This window comes from Nicrophorus vespilloides, unplaced genomic scaffold (genome assembly GCF_001412225.1).
Source record: "Nicrophorus vespilloides isolate i.1.1-1 unplaced genomic scaffold, Nicve_v1.0, whole genome shotgun sequence".
Classification (NCBI taxonomy): Eukaryota; Metazoa; Arthropoda; class Insecta; order Coleoptera; family Silphidae; genus Nicrophorus; species Nicrophorus vespilloides.
Window position 1 is genome coordinate 46,435 of NW_017095566.1, and position 23,605 is coordinate 70,039.

Consider the following 23,605-nt stretch of genomic DNA (forward strand, 5'->3'; position numbering starts at 1 on the left):
TTTGACATGAATTTTGTACCATTTTTGTTTATAAATGCAGAAAATGGTAAATAAAAAGTAATAAATATCCTATTAGTAAATGAACTCCTAACAATCAACTCAATTTAAAAGCTGCACATAATTCATGTTACTGTTATTTGTTTTATTGTATTATATACAGAAACATTAGTCTCATAAATACTTATTTAAATTATAAACTTTACAATGAACCTAATTCTGATGAAACTAAACAAGTTCTGCTTTACTTTTGTATACCATTTTGGAAGTGTCCTGATTCTCTTCTTTTTTTTTTTAAATATATATATATGTATCATTACAATTTATAATTATATATATATACATTGTATAGTTATTACAAGAATGCATTTCATCTTATATATGTTGTAGGCCTAATCACAAAAATTAACAAATATACTAAGTGCCTATTAAAAAAATAATAACAACCAACCAAGTCCATTCAATCTTATTATTTCCTTTCCGTATAATATCCGCATTTGAAGAAAAAAAAAAAGTATTAATCGTAATCATCATTAACGTTTCAATATATAAATAAACTACTTAAATCGACACTAACAGTATTTGTACAGAACTACAAAACATTCAACTTTCATACAATCATTATTTTATAATACTTAAAACATATTAACCAGAGCCAACGTGAAAATGCAAAAAAAAATAAATGGAAACTAATCTCGAATATTACAAAATTTGACACAGAAAAAATCACAGTAAGTATTTTAATGTATGTCACACTTAAAGCGTCTTTCAATTTGTTACAGCTAAGTTGATTTATTTCTATTTTAGTTTTGGGTAGAAAAGTTGTAAGCTTTGTTTTCTTTTTTTCACATTAGAGCTCTGCATAAATGAATGAGCAAATGCGCTCCATATATAAATACATTCATATTTTCTGATAACAACAAAAGGTCAAAAATATAATGGTCGAGGAACCCTTCAATGTGAAACTGGTTCCACGTAGTTTGCGGGATATAAGCCAACCCTTCCATCTTTTCTCCCTTTACACCAACCTTGTTCGTCCTCATCTTCCAGCTTCTCGAAGACGTCCCCTACAAGAGAAAACGTATATACACAAAAATGCTAATACGATTTCGTTCTTAATTACCTTGTTTAAAACTCAGTTCGTCGTTTTCTGCACCTTCGTAGTCGTACAAAGCTTTAACAGGAACTCCGGGCTCTCCATTGTCTACTAATGCGTCGCTTTCATCCCATTCTTCTTCTTCAAAGGGATTTACTTCTCCTTTACTGGCGGAGCCGTTCCTGTAAAGCAAACACATTTAGATCTTGTTACAACAAAAAAAATTTATATAACAGTTACGTGATTGTGGATGCTCTGTTGGTGGGACTTTCCACTTTTGCGACATGCTTAGGTGTTTCGTTCTTCTCCTGATTATTGCTATCGTTGCTGTTTGCTTTCGTTGTGATTTGTTTATTCTTTATCGATTTATTCATTGTAGAATATTCCTATAAAATCATTTCAACAGTCAATACAATTACTTCCGACAATTTAATAATAATATTTCAGTAATAATGAAAATCATTCATCACCCAAGAAAATTTAAATAAATAAACGAAAGCGTACATGCAAATCCTCGCCAACGGGTCTCTGGTTGATGAGCATAATTCCTGAAGGAGCAGATTCCTTGGATTTACCTTTCGAAATATCTCGGAATTCTTCTGTGTAATCCTAAATAAATCATAACATGCAAAAACAAACAAAAAAAAAAACGGTAAATCGAGAGAGAAAAATAAAAGAAAATTAAAAACATGCAATTATGATGTATTAAAGCGTACCTCGAACTGCGGCCAGTTCATAGCCATATTTACACCATAGTTATTTGACCACCACTTCAAATCCTTCTTATTATCAGCATTGTTTATCGTATGGAAAAGTTCTTCGTAAATCTGTGGCAACCTGAACAGTAGATGTGATTAATCAATACGCAAGTTCGTTTATTGATGAGACTTACATGGGGTCCTGATATATATTCAAACACTTGTGAATGTCAAAGAGTGATTCTTTGATGAATTCCAGTCGCAGTCCTTCCATATCTTGACATTTTTCAAAAACTACCTTCATGTCCTCCACGTATTTGGGATTGTAATTATTTATTTCTCCTAATGCCAGTTCGTATTTCTCTTTGCTCTTCAATGTCTCTTCTTTAGTCTTTTGAGTCCTGTCTTGCATTTTCTTAATCTAAAACAGCATCAAATATAAAAGGAATTCTAAGAATGTGTTAATGTTAAGCGTAGAAATCAAAAAAACAATAAAACAAAGAACGCAGGCGGTTTAAAGTGGGTAATGCTAATAAGAATATATAACAGAAATCCAGGCAAATTCAGAAGCTGGGAGTAAGCTTAAAACAGGATTATCTTACCACAGTTGCTTTCTGCGTGTCACCAGAATAATGAAGAGAATCATTATAAGTTACATTTTTCAATTTATATCAATTTTGCTTAATTTACCTGATCCGGTGAAATCGAACTATCCCCAGAGGCGTTCCTCTCCTGATTGGAGGCGGATTTTTCAGTCTTGCACGCCGTATGGTAGTCACTTCTCGCCTTGTCCACTTTCTGTAGCAGTTTCGACCACGGTTTTTGAGCCTTCTTAAATGCATCTTCCATATCCTTACGTTCTTTTATATTCATCATGCTCTAAAAGAAAAAAATATATACTCATAAATTATACTCGTTCTCAATACTAAATTCAACATCAAAGTTCAAAAATAAATAAAAAAGATTGAAAGGAAGATTGAAAATTGTTTAATTCATTTTGAATAAATTAATTTAAAAAATGTTTCGATTCATGTAAGAATTTCTAGATCATTAAGCGGCGAAATTGTGACAACCTACTTTACTGATACCGTAATCTGATATAGTAATTGCTCTCTTGATAAACCATTATATAAATAATTCTTATGTAAACTGAGTGGGAAGTCGTAAAAATAATTACGTAACAGCAAATTGTGAGACGGGGATCAAAGTTATAATATTATGAATGTAGAAAATTTCAGATAAATAGTCTTTAAGGTAAAAATGATAATTTTTATTTATATGGGAAAAATTAAACGACGTTAGGTATTGATTGAATTTAGGGGGAGAATGTCGGTGGCAAATTTTGCTGACCTAATCTCATGGTATACAACAGCAGTCGTTGTGAATGAGTCTGGAGACGGGAAGATAAAGCACGGATCGATGATATAAAAGAGCGGAAGCGACTATATGCATTCTATGCGATAGTCACATTATTCTTTTTTGGCTATGCTTTCCAGACAATAGAATATTTAAATTCACAGATGCACCTCGAGGATCAGAATTGGTGCGGCGCACGCTTACGTAAATGATGTATGTATGTGGAAATAGTGAAATTTTTTGTGAGTTTATCGCGCTAAATGGTGTTTAAATTGCGTGCCGCGTTTCATAAATAGACAATTGAAATACAAAAGACATGTACGGTGCATTCTAATGGACAACTTTTACTTTCACGCCAGGAATCAGGAAAAGTAGATGTAACTCTTTTTTCCCCTCTCTATCACTCTCGTATATTCCATATATATATATTACGCAATTGTGAAGAGACAACGACTGGCGCTGTGGTCAGGACGGAATATCGTTTTACCGTTTAGAGGTGATTATATTCCGTGCACGACATATTCGGCGCCACCTAAGGAATCTAACGAAGGAAGAAAAGAAAAACGAAAATCAGGAATGCGGATTATTTACCTTATGATAAGTATCCTTTTGCCATTGTTTGATTTTAACAATAACTTCATTGGTCAAATTGTCTCTGACTTTGGAGTGGACGTCGAACCGTCGGTCGGCTTCGACAAGCACGCCCTTCCACGCTGCTTCGGTCGTTCCATACTCGGGACCTTTTTCGATCAAGTCGTTCCACTTCTTCGACCACGCTTTCAGATTTTTCGCGTAGTTCTTCTCGATTTCCGCACGCTCGGTCACTAAGGTTATAAGGTCCGAGCACAGCTTGTAACCATCCTCGATGCGTTTCGTAGTCTTTTTATAGTTCCCCGGCTCCCAGAACGAGTCACTCGTCGGCACGAGCATGTTATCATCGCTGTGGTGTGACATCTGAACTGCTCGGCAACCTGGAAAGAGAATTTGCAAATTCATTTAGCGTCAAGACAAACACAAATATAATCCGTATTTATTCATTCATTCCATATTTGTTGATCATCCAACATTAACAAGACAATCCTAATTATTTACCAGGCAAGGCTATTTAAATACGCGATCTGCAACGAAATCGACGCGTGTGAATTTAACTGCTTGTTGGCGTTCTTAAAATATTTGAACACAGTACCGTACGTGCAGTGAGTGGTTATTCGCGTGCTGGCTATGTAAAACCAGGACCGAGAGTCTTAGTCTTCTGCACGTACTTGATCTTCCTCTCACTCTCTCGGTTCCATGCCCTCTTAAATATTTTTCAGATTCTACCAAAAAATGTTGTTACACTGCAGCTGGAACGTACAAAGCGGAGTTCCAGATTAAGCTACTTAATTTAACATGAATAGTTAAAGGTCGTCCGACCGAGCGGAAAACCAAAAGCTTTTATAATTAAACGCTATCGATTGAACGTATTTCGAGGTGAAGGTTTCCACAATCGAAATCGTTCTTTTGTGAATTACCAGGTGTATAACCACTTGCGAATCACCGCAAACTGGAGCAGATTCCTTACAAATACATTAAAGATGACGCTGCTCGCTTTTTTTCATTTCACAAAATTGAATTCCACAGATTCAAATTAATTTTTATGCTAATAATTAGTTGAAGAAACGAATAGACAAATAACATTATCGATTATTGGATTGGAAACATAACAAAATCCATGCATGAAATCCATTATTAATTTGTTTCGAAGAGTTAAAGAGTACCCACGAAGAGGCCGGGAATTCTGAAAGTGCAATAGAATGTCGTAACGATCAGTAATCGCAATGTTCGCTCAATGTTATCGTTAATTAATATTTCCATCGACAATGCTTTGCGGGAGACGATCGGAATGAAATGGAACTTGGGTGAATGTAAATAAATAGCACAGTGTGCCTAAGCTGGCAGGCCTTTTCAGTCCTCCCGATGTTCGTTGCATAATCGCAGATTTGATTACAACCACAGCGTGAGGCGCTAAACGTCTCTTCAGCGAAGAAAACATATTTCAACAAATTTAATTAATTCCGCAATACGTTATTGTTATACTATTGCGCTAAATGCTCAGAAAATACAAATTGCTAACGTATGAAAATTGTTAAATAATCATTAATATTTGTTTTACTCAATTATGTCAATCAATGAATGACATTGCCGAAATTGAACAACAAATCCGTTTCCCATTCATCATTGTTACAGCGCTTTAAATTATTTATTTCTTTGAAAACCTTTGTTGATTGCACAAGTATAATACAATTAGGCACTATTCATTTATTGCTGTTGTACATATATTCTGCAATATTTATTTCAACGAGAAATTAAATGTTTCATAACTCCAAATGGGTCGAGCAGCATACCGTTCCGAATACATAAATATTATTCTAACGGATACAATATTTACAATAATGTCTTTAATAATCAATTTAACGTTATAATATACGTTTTTTCAGTTGAATCTACGCAATCTTTACGATTCGCTTATCTTGTCGTCTGTCGGAAAAAAAAAATGTGATAAAAGTATTATTTCTAAATTAGGTGAATTTGTAACACTCTGTTATCTCGGTTAATATGGGTTTTTTTCTCAGAAAGCTAACACATTCGAAATTGCTTGACGCAAAATTCAATTAAAAATATTTTAAATATTTACAATATACCACATTCAGAAATAGCAAACTTCGTTTATTTTCTCATGTCTTTCAACATTTTGGTAATTAAAATAATAACGACGAGATTTTAAAGAATTGACTTTTCATAGTTTACAAAAGTTAACGAATTTGCCTCATATTTTTTTGATAAATTTCTATTAGAGTTTTCAATATTTTTTCAAGATACACTTAAATCTATAGTTAAACTTCCGCGGCATTAATTATTAAGCTTTGGAAATTAATTGAATTTATTAACTTTTAAAATTTTTAGCTTTTCTCATGGCACACTGATTGAAAATTATTGAGTATTATTGAATACGAAATCTTAATGGTGTATAATTTACATAAGAAATAGTTTATGTCTAGAGTTTATTTATAAAATACTAATGTTTCAATGGGAAACACTCGTGAAACATTCGTCAGATTTATTTATATTCTCAAAATTGTTCAAAATGTATATAGATGTTGTTGTTCATATAACCTCGGATTCTAATTTGTAGTTGTCGACCACACATGTCCTAACATGGGGCATAGTACAACATAATCGATATAGCTGACCACCAATGGCGCAAGAGGAGTCAAGGGACGTAGACATAGTGGATGGTGTAGAATTTCAAAATTGCCAAATCTAAATAGAAATAATCAACAGAATTTATAAATACTCGTATAGTGAAACATATACAAAAATATTAGTAGCTAATATTAGTTTAAAGGGCAATGGAGTTATAGATTATGGGTAAACATAATTATTTTGAACTCTACCGTTTGTGTAAATATTTTTGGGCAACGCGATTTATGTCTCTAACTAGAATATATTTAAACAATTTTTGACTTGTAGTAAGAAATGTAACAAGGTATAATTGTTTGGTAGTAATAAGTATATAAATTGCCATCGAAAAAGTGCTAATTACGAATGTCAATTAGAGCGATGCCTTGGATTAATGAATATTATATTTGCATAATTGTAAATAAGTGGGAGCAGTTTCCGAGTCACAATCCGTGCTGAATAACTGTTAACTAGTTTAGTTAAGTGTGCGTGTGCATGCGTACGAAATATGCGAACGGAAGTTTGATGCACAATGGTATTTGGGCCATAAAAAGTTTCGACGAATCCCAAACCAGAAATCCACGTTTTCTCTCTTGATGCGCATACGAAATTATGAATTTATATTAAAACGGTCCACGAAAATAAACATGCAAAGCAGTCGCTCATTTTAAAATAACTCAAGATTTATGCACGTTTTAGCTGACGTGCTAAATATAAAGAATAACCAATCCCAAAAAAATAAAATATGATCGGAGAGAGAAAATGGAAAACAAGCATCTTTTCGTAAAAGCTTTCGAAACTGTGCATTTCATTCAAGTAGAAGAAGGCTCAAATGGAAGGAATTAAAAAAAAGTGTTTTTTCGCACTTAACTTGATCTGTTTGTGCCATTGAGGGTCAATAAAAAAATGTAATTTTAGCACGATTAACGTAGAATATTGTTGTTAAGAGGTTGTGTATTCATTTTGCAAACTGTGCGGGTACGTGAGAAAATTGTTCTCGACTTGGTGCGCATTTGCAGAGCAAACTTCTCATGCAATTTTCTACAACTTCCACATTCCACCATTATAAAAGTTTCTTCTAACAACATTAAGTGAACCGCAATTCAAAGCGCATTTACTCGCAGATTTCATTCGGAAATCGTTAACAATTTTATTATTCAAGTTCTTTGTGGGATCGTGGGTTAAATATACTCTGTGCTTGTTATTAGCGGCGAAGCCAATTAATAATGTATTCATAATTGTATTTGGCAATGTTTGGAGCTAATTAATTCCGAACTGTTAGCATGCTTGTTGTAAAACCGGAAGATCAAGGTTACCGCGTGGCCGCCGCTGTTACATCATTTTGGGGAAAATTGAGGGACAAATTTCAGCTGGCAAACAGAACCGAAGAGCTCAAACAAAACAACACCCACGTCGCTAAATTTAATGCAAACACGCGATAAGGACACGTTTTTAATTTATGAGAGTCACGCGTTCCGTTTTAATTACGGAGATATGAGGTTTGCGTGCTCGGTGTATCGAGTCTTGTACTTGGATGAACCAAAACCGCATTCTTTGCCTACACTTGAGAGAACGAGGACACCGCCCATAGTAGAGCCAGATTTTCCCCTCGAGCTCTGTACCACATTCATACGTACATGTGTACACATGAAATTCCTTCAAATTTAATGGACCACCGGAAGTGCACACCACACTAGCCAATAATGAGTTATGTTAATTACAAAACAAAATAACCATTGCATTTAAATTATACTACCTCATATTTGTTTGCACAATTCCTACATCATATTAACCAACCTTCCTCATCAGGATCAGCAAATATTTGCTGCTACTATAAGATAAATCTCAACTAAGCAAATATTTACAATCACCGATAATAGTGAATTAATGCTAAAAGCCCTAACGACATCTTTATTAATAGTAGTTTTAACTATCATTATTTAATTTCAAAATAGTTTTTTTTTAAATACATTTTATATAATTCGTTTCACATTTCAATAACTATTGACATAAACCTTTCGTTTCCATTCTTTTCGAATGCAATTTTAACAGATTGCCAAAAAATTACACAGAAAATAATTTGTTTAAATTTGTATTAAAGTTATATTGACGTATCTAAAATTAACAAAAACTTAGATCATAAAAGAAACTAAAATTACTCGTTTTGCATAACTGTACTTCAATTTTAAGAATACAAAAATTTACAAGCAAAACAGGTGTGAACATAAGTTGACTCACATGACCCACCAGTTCTAAATTAAAAATAACTCTTCAGTTTCCAAGTATTTCAACTTCAACTATCATCATTTGATGTACAATCATTTACATAACCAATACTTTTCGTATATTTTTATTGTTATAGACAAACAATCTGCATTGATTATTTGAAAAGTATTAGCTTTGACTAAAGCAGAATGTTTGATAGCGATAGTCATGATGTTGAGATAAAATTAACAACGGTTTATCGGAAAATGTCTATATATGATTTATATAAACAGTTTCGCATTATTATGATAAATCCAAATAACACAAAATTAGCAGAACATGTGTGGATTCAAATGACCTTCAGGAATATGTGGATTTGGTGATTTGGACACATCTCACATAATTTATATATGAATGACGGTCTAACTCTTTTGATGCAAACAAGATAATCCATATCTAAATCCAATATGTTGTATATTAAAAATATGCGTTATTTATTTAGTTCGTCAATTCATTTGAATATATCTATTCGTTTATGATGGCTTCTCTATTATTTGTGGGAAATCAATGAACCGTCTGATAGATTTTAATATACCAGTAAAGTAACTGTAAAACCGTTTTGTATATGCATACAAATAAATATGCGAAAATCCAACACAAACATAGTAAGACCGTCGACCCGAAAATAGACTGTCGTTATTATAAGATTCAGTTTGTTAATCCGCAAAGAACTGACCTATTAGGTAACCAGATCCAAAATTAACCGCACGCACGAACAATACGACGAGAACGTTCCTTCTTAGACAGTCTCAAATGTAGGCGGTCAAATTTATTAACATTTCGAATATATCGAATAAGAATATGCACAATTTCTGCTCATTTTACAGAACAAAAACCGTTTACAAAATTTGAAATGTGATAATTGAAATTATCGTATCTATTTTTTGTTAAAAGTTCAATTTTTGTATGCTACTGATATTTGACAAGTTACATTAATATATCATTATATCAAATAGATTAATTACAATATACATTTGTTAGATTACATTCATTTTCAATGAATCTTACACTTTCACAATATTATAATCATAATTGATAAAGTCTATAGTTGATAAGCCTCTCGAACAAAATATTTTTCCATTTAGATCACTCAGCGTGTATTTACTTTAGAATGTTACTCGACATGTTGCAACATTTTTTTAAATAATATCAAGAGGCGATTGCATTTTCTCAATTGAATTCCTAAATGATAAAATATAATCTATTAATTTTCTTGCTATCATCACTAAAACTAGTAATCAAAGTTCACTAATTTAAAAACTAATTATTTAAATGTATAGAAAATAAAAAATATCCAAATGTTGCACAGTAAAATAATGATTGGAGTATGAAACAAGTCAAATAGACATGAAACATTCAACATATGTCGATTGACCGTATTTGTACGTTCGTAGAAATATTTGTACGTTAGTTTGGCAAATAATTATGCATTAAATAAGCTTTGATTGTTATACAGTAATGAAATTTTATATAGTATATAAAAATGTATATATTTTAAAATTAGATGGCTTTAGTTGTTCAACCTTGGTATATTCTATAATTAGAAAAACAATTAACTGCAGAATAACTAGTGACGTAATTTAATTCCACTGTTTTCGTCAACATGTTACTATTTAGTAAAAAAAAAATACAATTTAATTCCTGAAGGTAAATTATCACAAATATCTAAAATTTCCACAGCCATATTGAACACAAATCTAGAAAATAACTTTGAAGTTTATTTATAGAAAACACAATTGTATAATGGAATTATTTTCATATAGATTTCGATCATACCTTTGGTATTAGAATGTAAAATAGTTTGTAATACAGATACAGGCATTGAGAAATATATATTATCTAATTAGATAATAGACAATAAATGAAGAGAATAAAAAAATGATGATCTAATTAAGCAATGAAGATCTCAATTAAAATACATAAGCACTATAATAATAGTTGTCGTTGTAATAACATAAAATTTACATAGATTATAAACTGTAGTTAGTAAATAGTTTGCTAACATTATATACATTACTGTAATCTCAATAAAACATCTGCAGAGGCCTTATGTGACCTTTCTATAAACACAAAGTATAATAATAATAATGTTTAACCTCACCACTAGACCTAAATATTGAGATAGATGAAATTCTTTGTACAACTCTTATGTCAAGTTGAAGTAAAATTTTATAAATAAATCAATGTGTTTGCATATAAAGTCTTTGCAATACTCAACCACGAGGTTCTTCAGACGTGAATATAATATGTGGCGTTAATAAGGAATTGGTACCAGTGTATACTCAATAAGATTAATAATAATTAGTTATTAGTAGTAATTATAAAACAAGTAACAAAAAGCTTTTGAACATCAAAGAGTTATATTTACAGATATAAAACTGCATATGCATGTCAAAGACTGGCGAGTTCAAGCAGTTTCGAAGGACACGCAATCTGGGTAATTCTAAGCATTTGCAGACATTCTATAATAATTGTGGTGCACAGAGTTCACTCATGACTATTCAGGGTTCTCGGAACGGATTGATACTTATTAAGAAACTGTGTAATTCCCGAGCAGCAAAACGTTCTCAGGCATCAGCCTGAAATTTTAAATGAGCGTCGGCGGCGCTCATTAACGTATTTTTACAGAAGAGTACTTTTTCGAGTGTAAACCACGCAATTAATTCTACGATTCAATATAATAGCGGTGATGAATACAAAAAAAAAGGGCAGGATTTTCACGAGGCAGCAAATTGCTCGCATTATAAAACTGTTAACCTGTTTGCGCATTTCTTTTGCAACTAGTCTAGCCTTGTAGCATCTGCAACCACTTTCCGAGTGCAACTCGATGCCCCTTTGGAACCGTTTATATAGGAAGAAGCAGTCTGTTGAGTTATCGATTACGAAAGAGGTTGGGAATATATAGAAGAAGTCTCGGGCGACTTTTCAATTCCTTGGTCTAGGTCCGCCTGTGTTCCAGGAATTCTAATGAGAATTTTGTTCCCCGAGTGGAAACACTGCAATGATGTGTTGCACTTCAACGTCGAGTGAAGGAGGCGAGTCTAGACTATGATAACAACAGCCAGAACGAACATCGTCGCATGCGAAATTCACGACGATGATACACACAAATTGCAATAAACGTTTTGATGTAATTAAAGGTTGCGTTGAATTACGAATAAGAATCTATTGTATCATGGCAACGACCGCTAAATATTTTATTATGGTAATTGGTCTCAACGGTCTGTCGCTTTCGCTCGTTCACTCACTCACTCTAACCCTACTGCACATTCGCAAGCTGCATTATGCATCACAACTTTATTCGGTTTCATGATGCGTCCATCCTCTGTCCTTTCAAAGCTCCTCTACCCCCTTTCTAAAGACATGGAATACAAGTTCAAGGTGACCACTATACATTCCGAGTTCACATATCACAGTCTTACTCAGATCCATGTTGTTAATACACTCGCAATTATAAATTGCAATTACGATAATGCGAAAATCCATTAAATAAATTAATTAAAAGAAGGAAGTTTAATACTAAATCCAATTTTCCATACCTAGTTTAATTTAATACAGCAATCCATTTGAAAATTGCAAAACAAACTAAATTTTAATTGAGTAAAATAAAAACTTGTGCATATTTTCGATTCAAAGATAATAAGTTATCAGTTGATAAACTTCCGCTTTACGAAACTATAATAAATATAGATTCGAATCGTTTCTCAGATCAATTAGGTTTAATTCCTAATTTAATCCGATAAGGTTTAACGTCATATTAGCATGAGGAAATTTTAGTAAAAATGTGTAACAATTACTGTCATAAAATCACAAGATTACATTAATTGATATACTCTAATGTTATATTACTCTTTACAAGTTTAGTATAACATATATTATATAAGTGTACAGACTCTACACCACTCATTTCAAGAATTAACACACACTGTTTTTTTTTTCTCCAAAATAAAGGTAATGGTTTATTGTTACTGAACCAAATGAATAGAAACAAAATATTAAAAAAAAAATATATCAAAGACAACTGTTGAAACAAACGCAATTAAACAAATATGTTTGATATTGCAAATATTAAAAATAAACAATAATGATTTGTTTCGATATAAAATATGATTATTATCAAGACCTCAAAAGGAATATCTTTCTAAAGAAGTAAAATCAATGACAGACATTCACTTTGTTATAATGAATCGAGTTACGACATAAACATATTTTTTTTATGTAGAATGATGAATTGCTCCCATAAACCAGCTAATATTTATAGACATTTAATGAACTTCCATGGTAATTCATAGATGAACTGTACACATGTGGCGACTAATGATTTTAACAAACCAATTCGTAAATCTAATATATTTAAATGCAATAACAAATGTGTTCATCAATATCAGTTTTACAGTGATATGAGAAAGTAATTTAAAAAATAACTAACTGCAGTAGAATTGTTCCTAATTGCATCGAAAAAAAAATAATAGAAACAAAAAGTACGTCGAAGAATGGAAAGTTGTTTAAATATTTGACGTACGTTTTACGGAACGGCAAAAAAAATAACTATTACTAATCGCGCAGCAATGTTTGTGGAATATTTAAAAATATCATTCCTACATGGTTGTATATTTTAAAGAAGCCGAAACCGTATGTGACATTGAATAACCAGTGGCAAATTTTCTGTTTCGTATAACGAATACACGACGTATTTCTGTAAATTCCATTTCCTGCCTATTGAAAAACCGTGTATTTTTTTTTGTCGTTGTTCATGCCAAGGACGCGAGGCTGGTGTACGTATATATATATATCTCTGAATAGGGTCGGTCTCGTGACAACTGTATCGTCGGAATTGGATAGTTTTGACGGGAGGAAATTAAATGTAGTGTTATGTGCGTTACGTAATTGACGGGACTGCAGATAGACAAAGTAAAAGGGAACAGCGAACAGAATATATTGACAACGATAGAACTAATTTGTATCTAAAAATGTTTGCTTGTAATTAAATAAATCGATATTTAAACAATGCTAGACGCGTTCAGCAGATGCATACATGAATATGCTCAGAATGTAATCTTTCGGTTAATAATAGTGATGACATTAAGGAAAATAAATGCGTTGTTATTGACGCGCTGATCCCCACTTGCAAATCCTAATCCTCATCAGCAAAATGAAAATCCCCTATGTACATTTTAATCTCTAGCAGATATCAATTATCAATTCGATTTTCATTAATTATTATCAGATATAATTGAACATTAATTATATTTTTTCACTAAATTTTGACAATAAATATTAATACAAGAAACTTAAAATATTAATCTAAACATTATAATGAATGAAAAATGTAGTCTTTTAACAACATTATGAAAGCAATCAGCACACATTGTTATTAGGTAATAGGTTAATACAATTGTAATGCTAGGTTCATAAAATAACGGAAATCACAACGATTTACTACAACTGTTAAATTAATATCATTACTTGTGCAATAACTGTAAATAAAGATTTCTATAAAATTACTTATTAAAATACATAACTAATTTTGATGTGAATTTGTGAATGAATTTACTACTCAAGTTGTTCACTTATTATTGCAAAATCTAACATAATTATTATGTTTGTCACTTTTATTTTGTACGTAATAAGTAATAAATAGAAATATAAAGTTACACAATCCAATGTCATAATAAGATACTCGATACACGTATGTAATGATGAATTGTTGTCGCTTTTGACCTAACTTCAATTACTATCAATGTGCAGTGCGCATTAAACAAAGTGAGCAAAACAATTACACTATTTTGCGCTGCATTCATAAATGCTTTTAGTAGGTACAAAATAACATTCTAATTCATTTAATCTTGATAAAGAAATCGTACATTAACTATTTTCGACTGAAGAATTCCTGAAAAATGCCTCAGAGAACAGTGCCAAAGATATGTCAGCAAAGTTTACGATTAGTTGAACAGTTGTTAATGATATAAATTATATTTCTACTTCCCTATATTTTATTCTTATATATATCCTCTTTTAAGATAATTAGAAACTTTGTTGGATAATTAAATTTACATTATAGTTAAATGGATATTAAAAAATGTGGAATTATGAGTGGAACTTTTACTGTTTTCATACGTTTTTGTGCTACACATTTTATATAAATAACTTTAATTAGTTTAGAATTTAAAATTTGCTGTAATGCCTATTTTTTATTTGCACATATTAATTGGTCCTAATTTGGACAAACAACTTTCTGCTTATTAAACATTGATATAAATACAGGAATATTTCGATTAGTCCGGATTTGAAAATTTCAAAACAAACTAAATTTTAATTCATCAAAAAAAAAATGTAATTCTAAAGTTATACGATATGTAAGGGTCGTTTTATAATTTAGTCTTAGTGCCTAGGCCCTAGAGTATTTTTAATTACATATGAGGGGTTCCCAGTTATACTTCAATTAGTCCGATTTCGAACAGTCCTGGACATTGGCAGAACCAAATGTGTTCAACCTTTATATGAAGATTTTATTGACTTACTTCACCAAATGTAAATAATCATGCGTTAACTATAGGCATGTAAATGTACGTAAATTTAACGTTAAATCTGATTATTATTTACCAACGCTTTAGATGCAATTATGTAACCCAGTGCTAACAAATATACTATGACCCATAAACTGTTAAACGTAAATAACACAAATGTTTAGTACATTACTAGATAGGAGAAATGAAATATCAAGTTATAGCGTTAAATATTACAATATCGATAACCACCTCGTAAATAAAAACGCTAAATGTTATAAAATTGAGAAACATGGATGTACTACAAAGCTCTAATGTGTGCAATGTAGGTAATTCACAATACAGCGAAATTGCGTCATCAAATACCTTTCTACTTGTTGTTTGTTTTTTGTGTGTGTATGACGAGTTATATAAGAGCATCTTGTGATTCCATCAAGGCAGACACAAAAGACGTCGGCGATTTTTATGTGAAATATTCCCATCACTGGGACCACTAAATCTACATTGCATAGTACATCTAAGAGCTGGAAGAGAGCGCCGCTCGTAAATTGTTACGAAGTGCCCAGCAGATTCTGATAAAGATAAATTCAGAACCGCAGTAAGTACACTGGGTTTCTACAAGCCCAGAAATATAATTGGCATTGTTGATATAAATCGTTTATTCTTCAGCGGCGAGAACAGATTTTTATCGGACACGAGTCTTTGCAACATTTAAATTCCTCGCGTTTTCGGAATTTTAAACGATACCTTCTAAACAAAACAAAAAAAAAACTTTCCATCGTAAGAAACGAAACTGAAACCTGAACCGCCTCGCAATTATCATACGCAAACATTGAATGCAAATTTTAATTAAAGAAAAGAGAATAGTAGAACTGTTTTTCATTTCATTTCGTATTGAATTATTCAACACGACCGAAGAAGTAAGGCGTGAGACAAATCGGACAATTCAAAACGTAACGCCTTCACATGCAAATTCTGTATCCATTAAGTATTTTTGTTTAATTAATTAATTAATTAATTTTCAAAAAAAAGTAACACTAATAGATTAAAAATAGATAAAATACGAAAATAGTTGACTGATAAGATATTAACCAAACAAATTCAAGTAAATCTTGTGTTGTGTAATAGTTTTATTTAAATTTATAATTAAAAAAAACTAAAAGCCATCATTTAATACAATCTTAAGCATTAGTTAGTATAATTGTATTCATTATTATATTAAACATAAGCCGTTTAAAAGTTTTCAAGAGTCGTGATTCGGAAGTTTTAATAACCTTAGTTAAAACAGTGAAGATTCATTAAAATGCAGCTAAGCGAGTAGAAGTAGTTTTACTACATGCAACATCCAATACACTCAACGTTATTTTTTTCATAATATTTAATGAAGAACATTTCGAGATTCCAATTAAGAATTCCAATCTTATTTTCAACAATTTATTTCAATCATAATTGGTTTAAGTTTACAAATTCATGAAATTAATACATAAACAACAATAGAGATATATAAAATGTCGATGAGATTAAAAATTATTCGAAATTGAAATATTATCAGAATTATATGCAGAGCGCAATTTATAAACGCTTTTAAAAGGATACGGCTGATGCGGGCACTTATTGATTTAGAGATCACTCAGTCACTTATTACCATATTCCAGCATCGTCACTTTCAGGAAAGTAGGGCATATTCTCACGAGGGTTGTAAGAAGGAAGATATTATTATATTCAACTAATAGTGATAATAACGATATTGGTGAATATTACAAGCTTAAACATTTGTTATTTCTCAGAAACTTTAACTAATTAAATATAGTAAATTATAATTTAAATAAATTTTTTAAGAAATACTCGATTATTAAGAAGATTTTCAATGATTTGTATGAATTTCTATGTTATTATTTAACTTGCGTAACAAAAATCTATATCCAATAAAATCAATACACACAGGCAATTACAAAAAAAAAAGTGAATGAGAGAAAACAAAAAGAGAGAATCAATTGCATTATTCACAACGGGCATTCAAAAAACATGAACATTGGTACAACAGCAACAGCAAAAAAGAAGTGGATCACATACGCAGCTTTCATTCAATTCCAATGCATGCCGTTACACATTGCAATTTTTCACGTATCAACTTTTACTATATTACCATATTGCAATTGCAAAATTTCAACGCTGGAAATAATAAATACTTTTTGAAATTGTTAAGTGTTTTTGCTGTTATATTTTTGCGAAAAAATTTAATACCAAAAAGAAAAGAAAATTAAATTCACAAATATAAATATAAATAAAATGTTGTTGATATTGTAGCTGACCACCCCTGATATATAAATACAAATTACATGTATGATTTATCATTGAGAAGAACATTATTCTTGATAGGATTAAGTTACTGTTTAAGAAATAAATTTATTAAAAAGTATATTTAACACTGTGATATTTCAGTAGTTAAAATACTATTGCAGACAATAGTTCTTTGTATGTGTGTACGAGCATGTGTACAATACAATATGTTTATTATTTACTTTTGCATTTGTGTTTTCACGGTTCGGTGGAGATGTGTAGGTAATAGTAGACAGGCCGAAAACAAATATATTCAGATAATGCACATACTGTAAAATGGAATTTGAAAATGCTGTCGTCGGCCTCGACCTATTGCAGCTAATACGATTACTACCTAGTACAGGAGAAACATTGGTAACAATAGTAACGATATAAACATTCACTGGATGCAAAATGGAAGGTAAGAAATGATTTACTTGAATGAATATATTAATTATCGAGTTGAATGATATTTTTCCTGCAAACGCTTTTACTATTAACGTTTGCGGCAGATGAAGTATTTGAAAGTGCAAACAATACATTCCACTCCACGCATTTTCTGCCTATAATTATCCAAATTAGAAAACGTTTATCGCCAAACATATTTTCTACAAGAAGACTGATGAATGAGGTTTGTGTCTCTTTGTGCGACGTGGATCTAATGGTGCACATTAAGGGCCGTGGGCCGATGATGATAATCCCCGCGCGCGAATCATTACCCAAACAATCGCGCTGCCATATTTAATATCGCAGTGGAACTGACCACTTTAGATAATAATGTTTGATTGCCGTTGATAAGTCCCCCCTTTCCTTCTACGCATTCCCATGTTACCCAACCAAACCAACAAACAGATACACACAAAAATCGAGCAGAAGAATTGTTATCGTCGGTCACAGCTGATGAATATATTTCGCCGACACTTACAAGGAATATAATGGATTATATTCAGCTGCATATGGTGAATGTGGAACAACATGAACCACCGAAATTCGTACGTTTCTGTTTCCTTTGTTCCACTCGAAACGTTCGCTCGGTCGTTGCACTCGCGGATTTATTAATCTTCTTCCTTTATTAAACTTGTTAAGAAAAGAAAACAACAACAACAAAAAAAGTACGCGCCATACATTAATGAACGAAAATTAATGGCTTCCGTGCCAAATGGAACGCGATCGGTATGGTTTGCTGCGAAGAGTAGACGATATACTGAAGTGAAACCATAGCAGGACATCTTAATACCAGATTATTGGTTGCGTGCCGTACAAATACGCTGTAATTTAATTGGAAATTCTCTAATTAGATATGAAGAAAAAATAAAAGAAATCTAAATATTTCATTCTAATATGATCAATATTTAATAACAATTTAATTTCAATTATTTTTCATTTTCAACTTATTGACAATCATTAAGAGTTAATCTATAGATCAGAGAACTCGTTAATACGAGTATTTACTACCAACTTGACCCTCTAAGAGCTTTAGAAATAGCATTTCCACATTGTAAACTGCCTCAAGATCATCGAACTGTATAATGAAAAAAAAGTAGACTGTGAATGTTGCCCATCCCATTATTATTAATAAAATATTGAATAAAACTAAGAATAACTTATTTTAATCTCTATTGTAATCATATTTATGATACTATTAACAGATATGTGTTATTTCCTGTTTCCCGTTTTCGGGAAAAGCCATACAAATGTTAATTCGATTATGTCAAGATTCATACTGGTCCTATAGTCGTTAGTAATCTATTTAATTTTGTATATCATATGAAATCATCAATGAACAACCTTTAACTTCATGTTGTAAATGAATAAATATCAAAATACATTGGTTTTTACCTCGAGAGATGATGATGACCTAAAAACCCAATTGAAGAGAAAAAATCGTTAATGCAGAAGTAGCTACATGAGTAAACACACTCGGAAGTTACGTCAAACTAAAAAAAAACAGAAGATAAATTTGGAAAGCTGGATAAACAAAATCCAGTAAAATTTTACGCAAAACAAACGAAGGAAAACACAAACATTTGCCCGGATGAATCTACATCCCCTTTATATGCTGTAAACGTAAATACATTAAAATTATTTTACAGTGAATACACAAAATATTGTATGTTACATCAGACTTTCAAAATAAACAGTAAACAACAATTATTTATAAATACTTTTTATAATGCAAAAATAAGTGCGAAGCGTTGAAAATGAAATTCCAAAAGTACAAGGTCAAATTGTTCTCAGCGACAAGAGGTAATTCGCTTTTCAGTTAAAGAAAGATTAGTTTTAAATTACAGTTTCAGACGTGACCTCTTTAATTGTTTTCTTATATAAATGAATTTCTCATGAGTTCAAAAATGTAATTGAATGATACATTCAAACACAATTCTTTGTGTAATAATTGCATTAATATATTTACATTCATAATAAATTTAAGGTTAATTGATGAATCGAACTTAGCTTAATTAGAATTTAATGGTATTCAAGTAGAAAAACTAAAAAATTCATTAATTTTTATAATATCGTAAATGCAATGGAAATAAACAATGTTAATTGAACTTGTTGAAATATTACTTTCAAATTGTTTTAAATTTAACAAACTTTGAAACAATTTATCAATATATGTAATATATACGTTTATCAAGTAAATCCTCTAACAAGATTCTCATGAACAAACACAGGATTTATCTATAAGCTCTTGGAAATTAATAAGATATATCCACCATTCAACAGTAGAGAATTCAATATCCTTTTTGCTTTCTTTTTTTATGTACTATTTTCTTCTTCGTATTACGTTTCAATTTTCAATTCGCTGCAGATAGGAGGACGATTGCTTTAATTCAATCGGGCACGGTGCCAATTTCTCATGAAAGCAGTGTCGGCAATTTTTAGAAACTATTTCTCCACACCTTACAATAATCATTTTACTTTTCATAAATGTTTATATTCTAAAATCTATTTTTATATTATGTTCACATCACTTTATTTTCTAATAATACATTTCTTGTACTATTTTTAATTCTATAGCTAAAATGGAAATAATTAGAAGATGAATGCAAATGAATCTTCAGAATGACAGTCGGGAAGTTATCTGAAGACCTTGACCTGAATGAGGCCGTTCTTTCTGAAGGTTCTAGAAAAAATCGATTTCTGTAAAAATAGAGCAACTTTACAATTATTACAAATTACATAACGTTAAACTTGTGTGTGATATAAAAATGACTCAATAGTTTACTAACATTATGACTTTTCATAATTAACAAATATTTTCTGAAATGTTTGTCTATTTGATACAAATATTTGTTACATAATTGAATCACACTGACGTGATTTCAAATATTTTGAATTCGTCATGATTCATATAAATGAATTTAATAATAAAACGAATAATCGCAAATAATTAAAAACTTTACATTGATTGCATTTCGATTGGATATCATTGGAGCATTCCAGGATGCAAATTACGAGTGCATCGTACGCAAATAGCAGTTTTATTAATCAAAAACCTATACACGATAAATTGTGTCTTGTACGAGCCACATCAATAATCATGTACGTGAATTCCTTTCAATGAAATAAGTAATCCTTTGACCGGTTTCTTTAAGCCACGTAAGTTAAACTACTTCACAAAGGGCCAACGTTAATATCACGCAATGTCCAGAAATTTTATACAATGAAGTACAAGAAATATATATTTGTAATGTTATTTCGACTACATCAATTCTTTTACGCATTTCGTGTAGGAGAAAAACAAAGCAAGTATATCTGTGAGGCTAATTTCTTCTGAGCGTTGTTGTTGAGTCACCGGCTCAAATGCGGGCGCTTTACAAAAGCCTGTGTGATTAATGCTAAATAAACTATAAATATGGTAATGTCTCATTAATACGCAACGCCATGTACTGTGTATTCACTGGACGTTATAATTATGTACGTTCTTTTTAGGTAATTATTTTTATATATCGTAATTGCTCATTTACACTATGATAAAAAGAATTTTATAAATTATTTCTACAAAGTATCTTAAACTAAATTTAAAAAAAAAGGTGTCCAAGAAATAGTTGTATATAATAACATAACGTGCAAAATAACATGATTGAAAAAATCCATGCTGTGCACTACATTTTGTCAGGTCTATTGCATTCCTCGCAAATGATTGAACTTTCTATACTGTTACAAATTTTCAATGGACAATCATTTTATTAATCCATCCTTTAGAAATTTTGATCTGTGATAGTTGATAATTTGTGCAGATTTATTAAACTAAGTAAATAATTTATGAAAATAATCATTTTTGTTTGATGAAATAGGAAATTTTCATTCAAATGAATCTCTCTATTGTTTCGCAACTGAAAACAATGGACACAGTGTACGATTATATTTTTTTTTGAATCGTCGTCCGGATGCAGAGAAGACTCAATTTTGGATCAGCATATGACATCACATTATTAATCATCGCGTTATTCTCGAAACAAATTGAAGAAAGCTAGTGGGAAATCCCACTGCGAGAGACAATGTTTTTGAACTCCAGTGCATCAAAACAAACGATCATCAATGCGAGAGGATTATGGATTGTTGTGCGGACGACAAAAGATTCATTTTCCCAGATATATGTGTGTGCCGACAGAACATCGACAATTCCAAATAGAAAAGGTCACCGTTATCATCAGGATAATAGTGCTGCACACATTCATGTTTGATTGAAGCGTTCGTATCGAACTTCTGAAAACTGCTTAATCTAATCTAGAAAGCAATTAATTTATTTGTTCAATGGTTCACCTCGAAACAATACGCAAATATATTAGATATTCAAAGGAAATTTTTTTGAACACAATTTGCATAAAATATGCTTAAGGTCAACCTACTATCGGGTAATTTAAATAATGCATCACAATGTAGTTTACAACAATCACAATGTTTTAATATAATTATGTTGTTTTAGGAACAATATAGATAATTGGAACGACTTAAAGTAATCTTAATAGATATGTAAATGATAATGTTGTCTTGCACATCTTTTTAATAAATAGAACATTTAAATGTTTGATGTTTGGTAAAGTTATAAAACTTTTAACTGTCAGTAAGAATGGATGAGTTTTCAACGTGGGGCATGCTAAAACGGAGACTATTTGGTGGGAAAATAATTGCTGCTGCACCTATTAAAAGAATAAACAAGGTTGGAATACGTATGAAATTTGAAAGGAATCATATTTTAAGTATTTTATTCTTATTTATACACGCAAAAGATGGATTTTAGAGATGAGTCATAAGCTTAAATAACAGTCAGAGATTAAATTCCTCATATCTATGTCGATGATGTAAAATAAGGTAAGGGAATAAGATTCATCGTGCATCAATCAAGTTGGACGTAATATCGATTCAACGTGCACTAAAAGGGGGGTGTAACGAGCAATACATAAACACAGTTATGGGTATCAAGCGAAAATAACTTCCACGTACGGTAAATTTAGCCGGTCTCGCGTATTCGAGTTGCAAAGCGTTACCAAATACGTAGGAATGGTAAGCGAAAGGAACCAACGAAATGTTCCCACGTTTTGGAAATAAATAAGCAAATTGAAACGATTCCAATTTCCTTTCCATATCCAATGGTTGCATTCAGATTTCCGATGTGTGTGATACGAAATAGATGGTGGTGCTCCTACAGGTGCCCATCAGGATCGTCCTTGGTGGACGGACATCTACTACAAACTTACCTACCCCACATACCATCATCATCATCACAAAGTGGGCGTACGTATCTCTCGTCCGTGCATTCCTCTCCGCTTCCCCAGCGCTTAACTCTAACTTAATTCTAATAAGCCGGACTTAATCCACTAATAACATGGAACGATTTCGCACTCACCTTGCGTGAAACAGGAAAATCAAGAATGTCGTGGCTAGTGGGGAAACAAAATCCGTGTAAATGGGTAATCCAAAATATTGCGTAACACTATCAGTTATAAACACTATGAACCAGACGCACGGTGTCCTCGATGATCACTAATCGCAAAGGAAATGGAAACTGTTTCGTTTCGGGTCTTCCAAGTGGATTGGATTTATTTGATGAGCAAAGCGTACATTTTACGTACGTTAACTGCCAGCAACTACCTGTCTCTGTCGACGACAGACTCAATGTACGACGCAAGCCGTGGAATCTG

The 23,605-nt window shown here is 31.6% G+C and overlaps 1 protein-coding gene across 4 annotated transcripts; it reads right to left on the reverse strand.

Moving 5' to 3' along the window:
* Positions 1 to 10: 10 nt before the first annotated feature.
* LOC108556865 (protein kinase C and casein kinase substrate in neurons protein 1) lies at positions 11 to 23,605 on the reverse strand. Of its 4 annotated transcripts, none has more exons than XM_017913167.1 (10): positions 23,311 to 23,605; positions 3,739 to 4,118; positions 2,482 to 2,670; positions 2,394 to 2,405; positions 1,986 to 2,212; positions 1,810 to 1,930; positions 1,598 to 1,702; positions 1,334 to 1,479; positions 1,121 to 1,275; positions 11 to 1,064 (listed from the first exon to the last, which is right to left on the reverse strand). In XM_017913167.1, the coding sequence occupies exons 2-10, from the start codon at positions 4,099 to 4,101 to the stop codon at positions 952 to 954; spliced, it is 1,431 nt and encodes a 476-aa protein (XP_017768656.1). In that variant the 5' UTR covers positions 4,102 to 4,118; positions 23,311 to 23,605; the 3' UTR covers positions 11 to 951. The 4 variants fall into 4 exon arrangements, with proteins under 4 accessions (XP_017768656.1, XP_017768639.1, XP_017768647.1 ...); XM_017913150.1 differs by lacking the exon at positions 23,311 to 23,605 and adding an exon at positions 18,382 to 18,622; XM_017913158.1 differs by lacking the exons at positions 2,394 to 2,405; positions 23,311 to 23,605 and adding an exon at positions 18,382 to 18,622.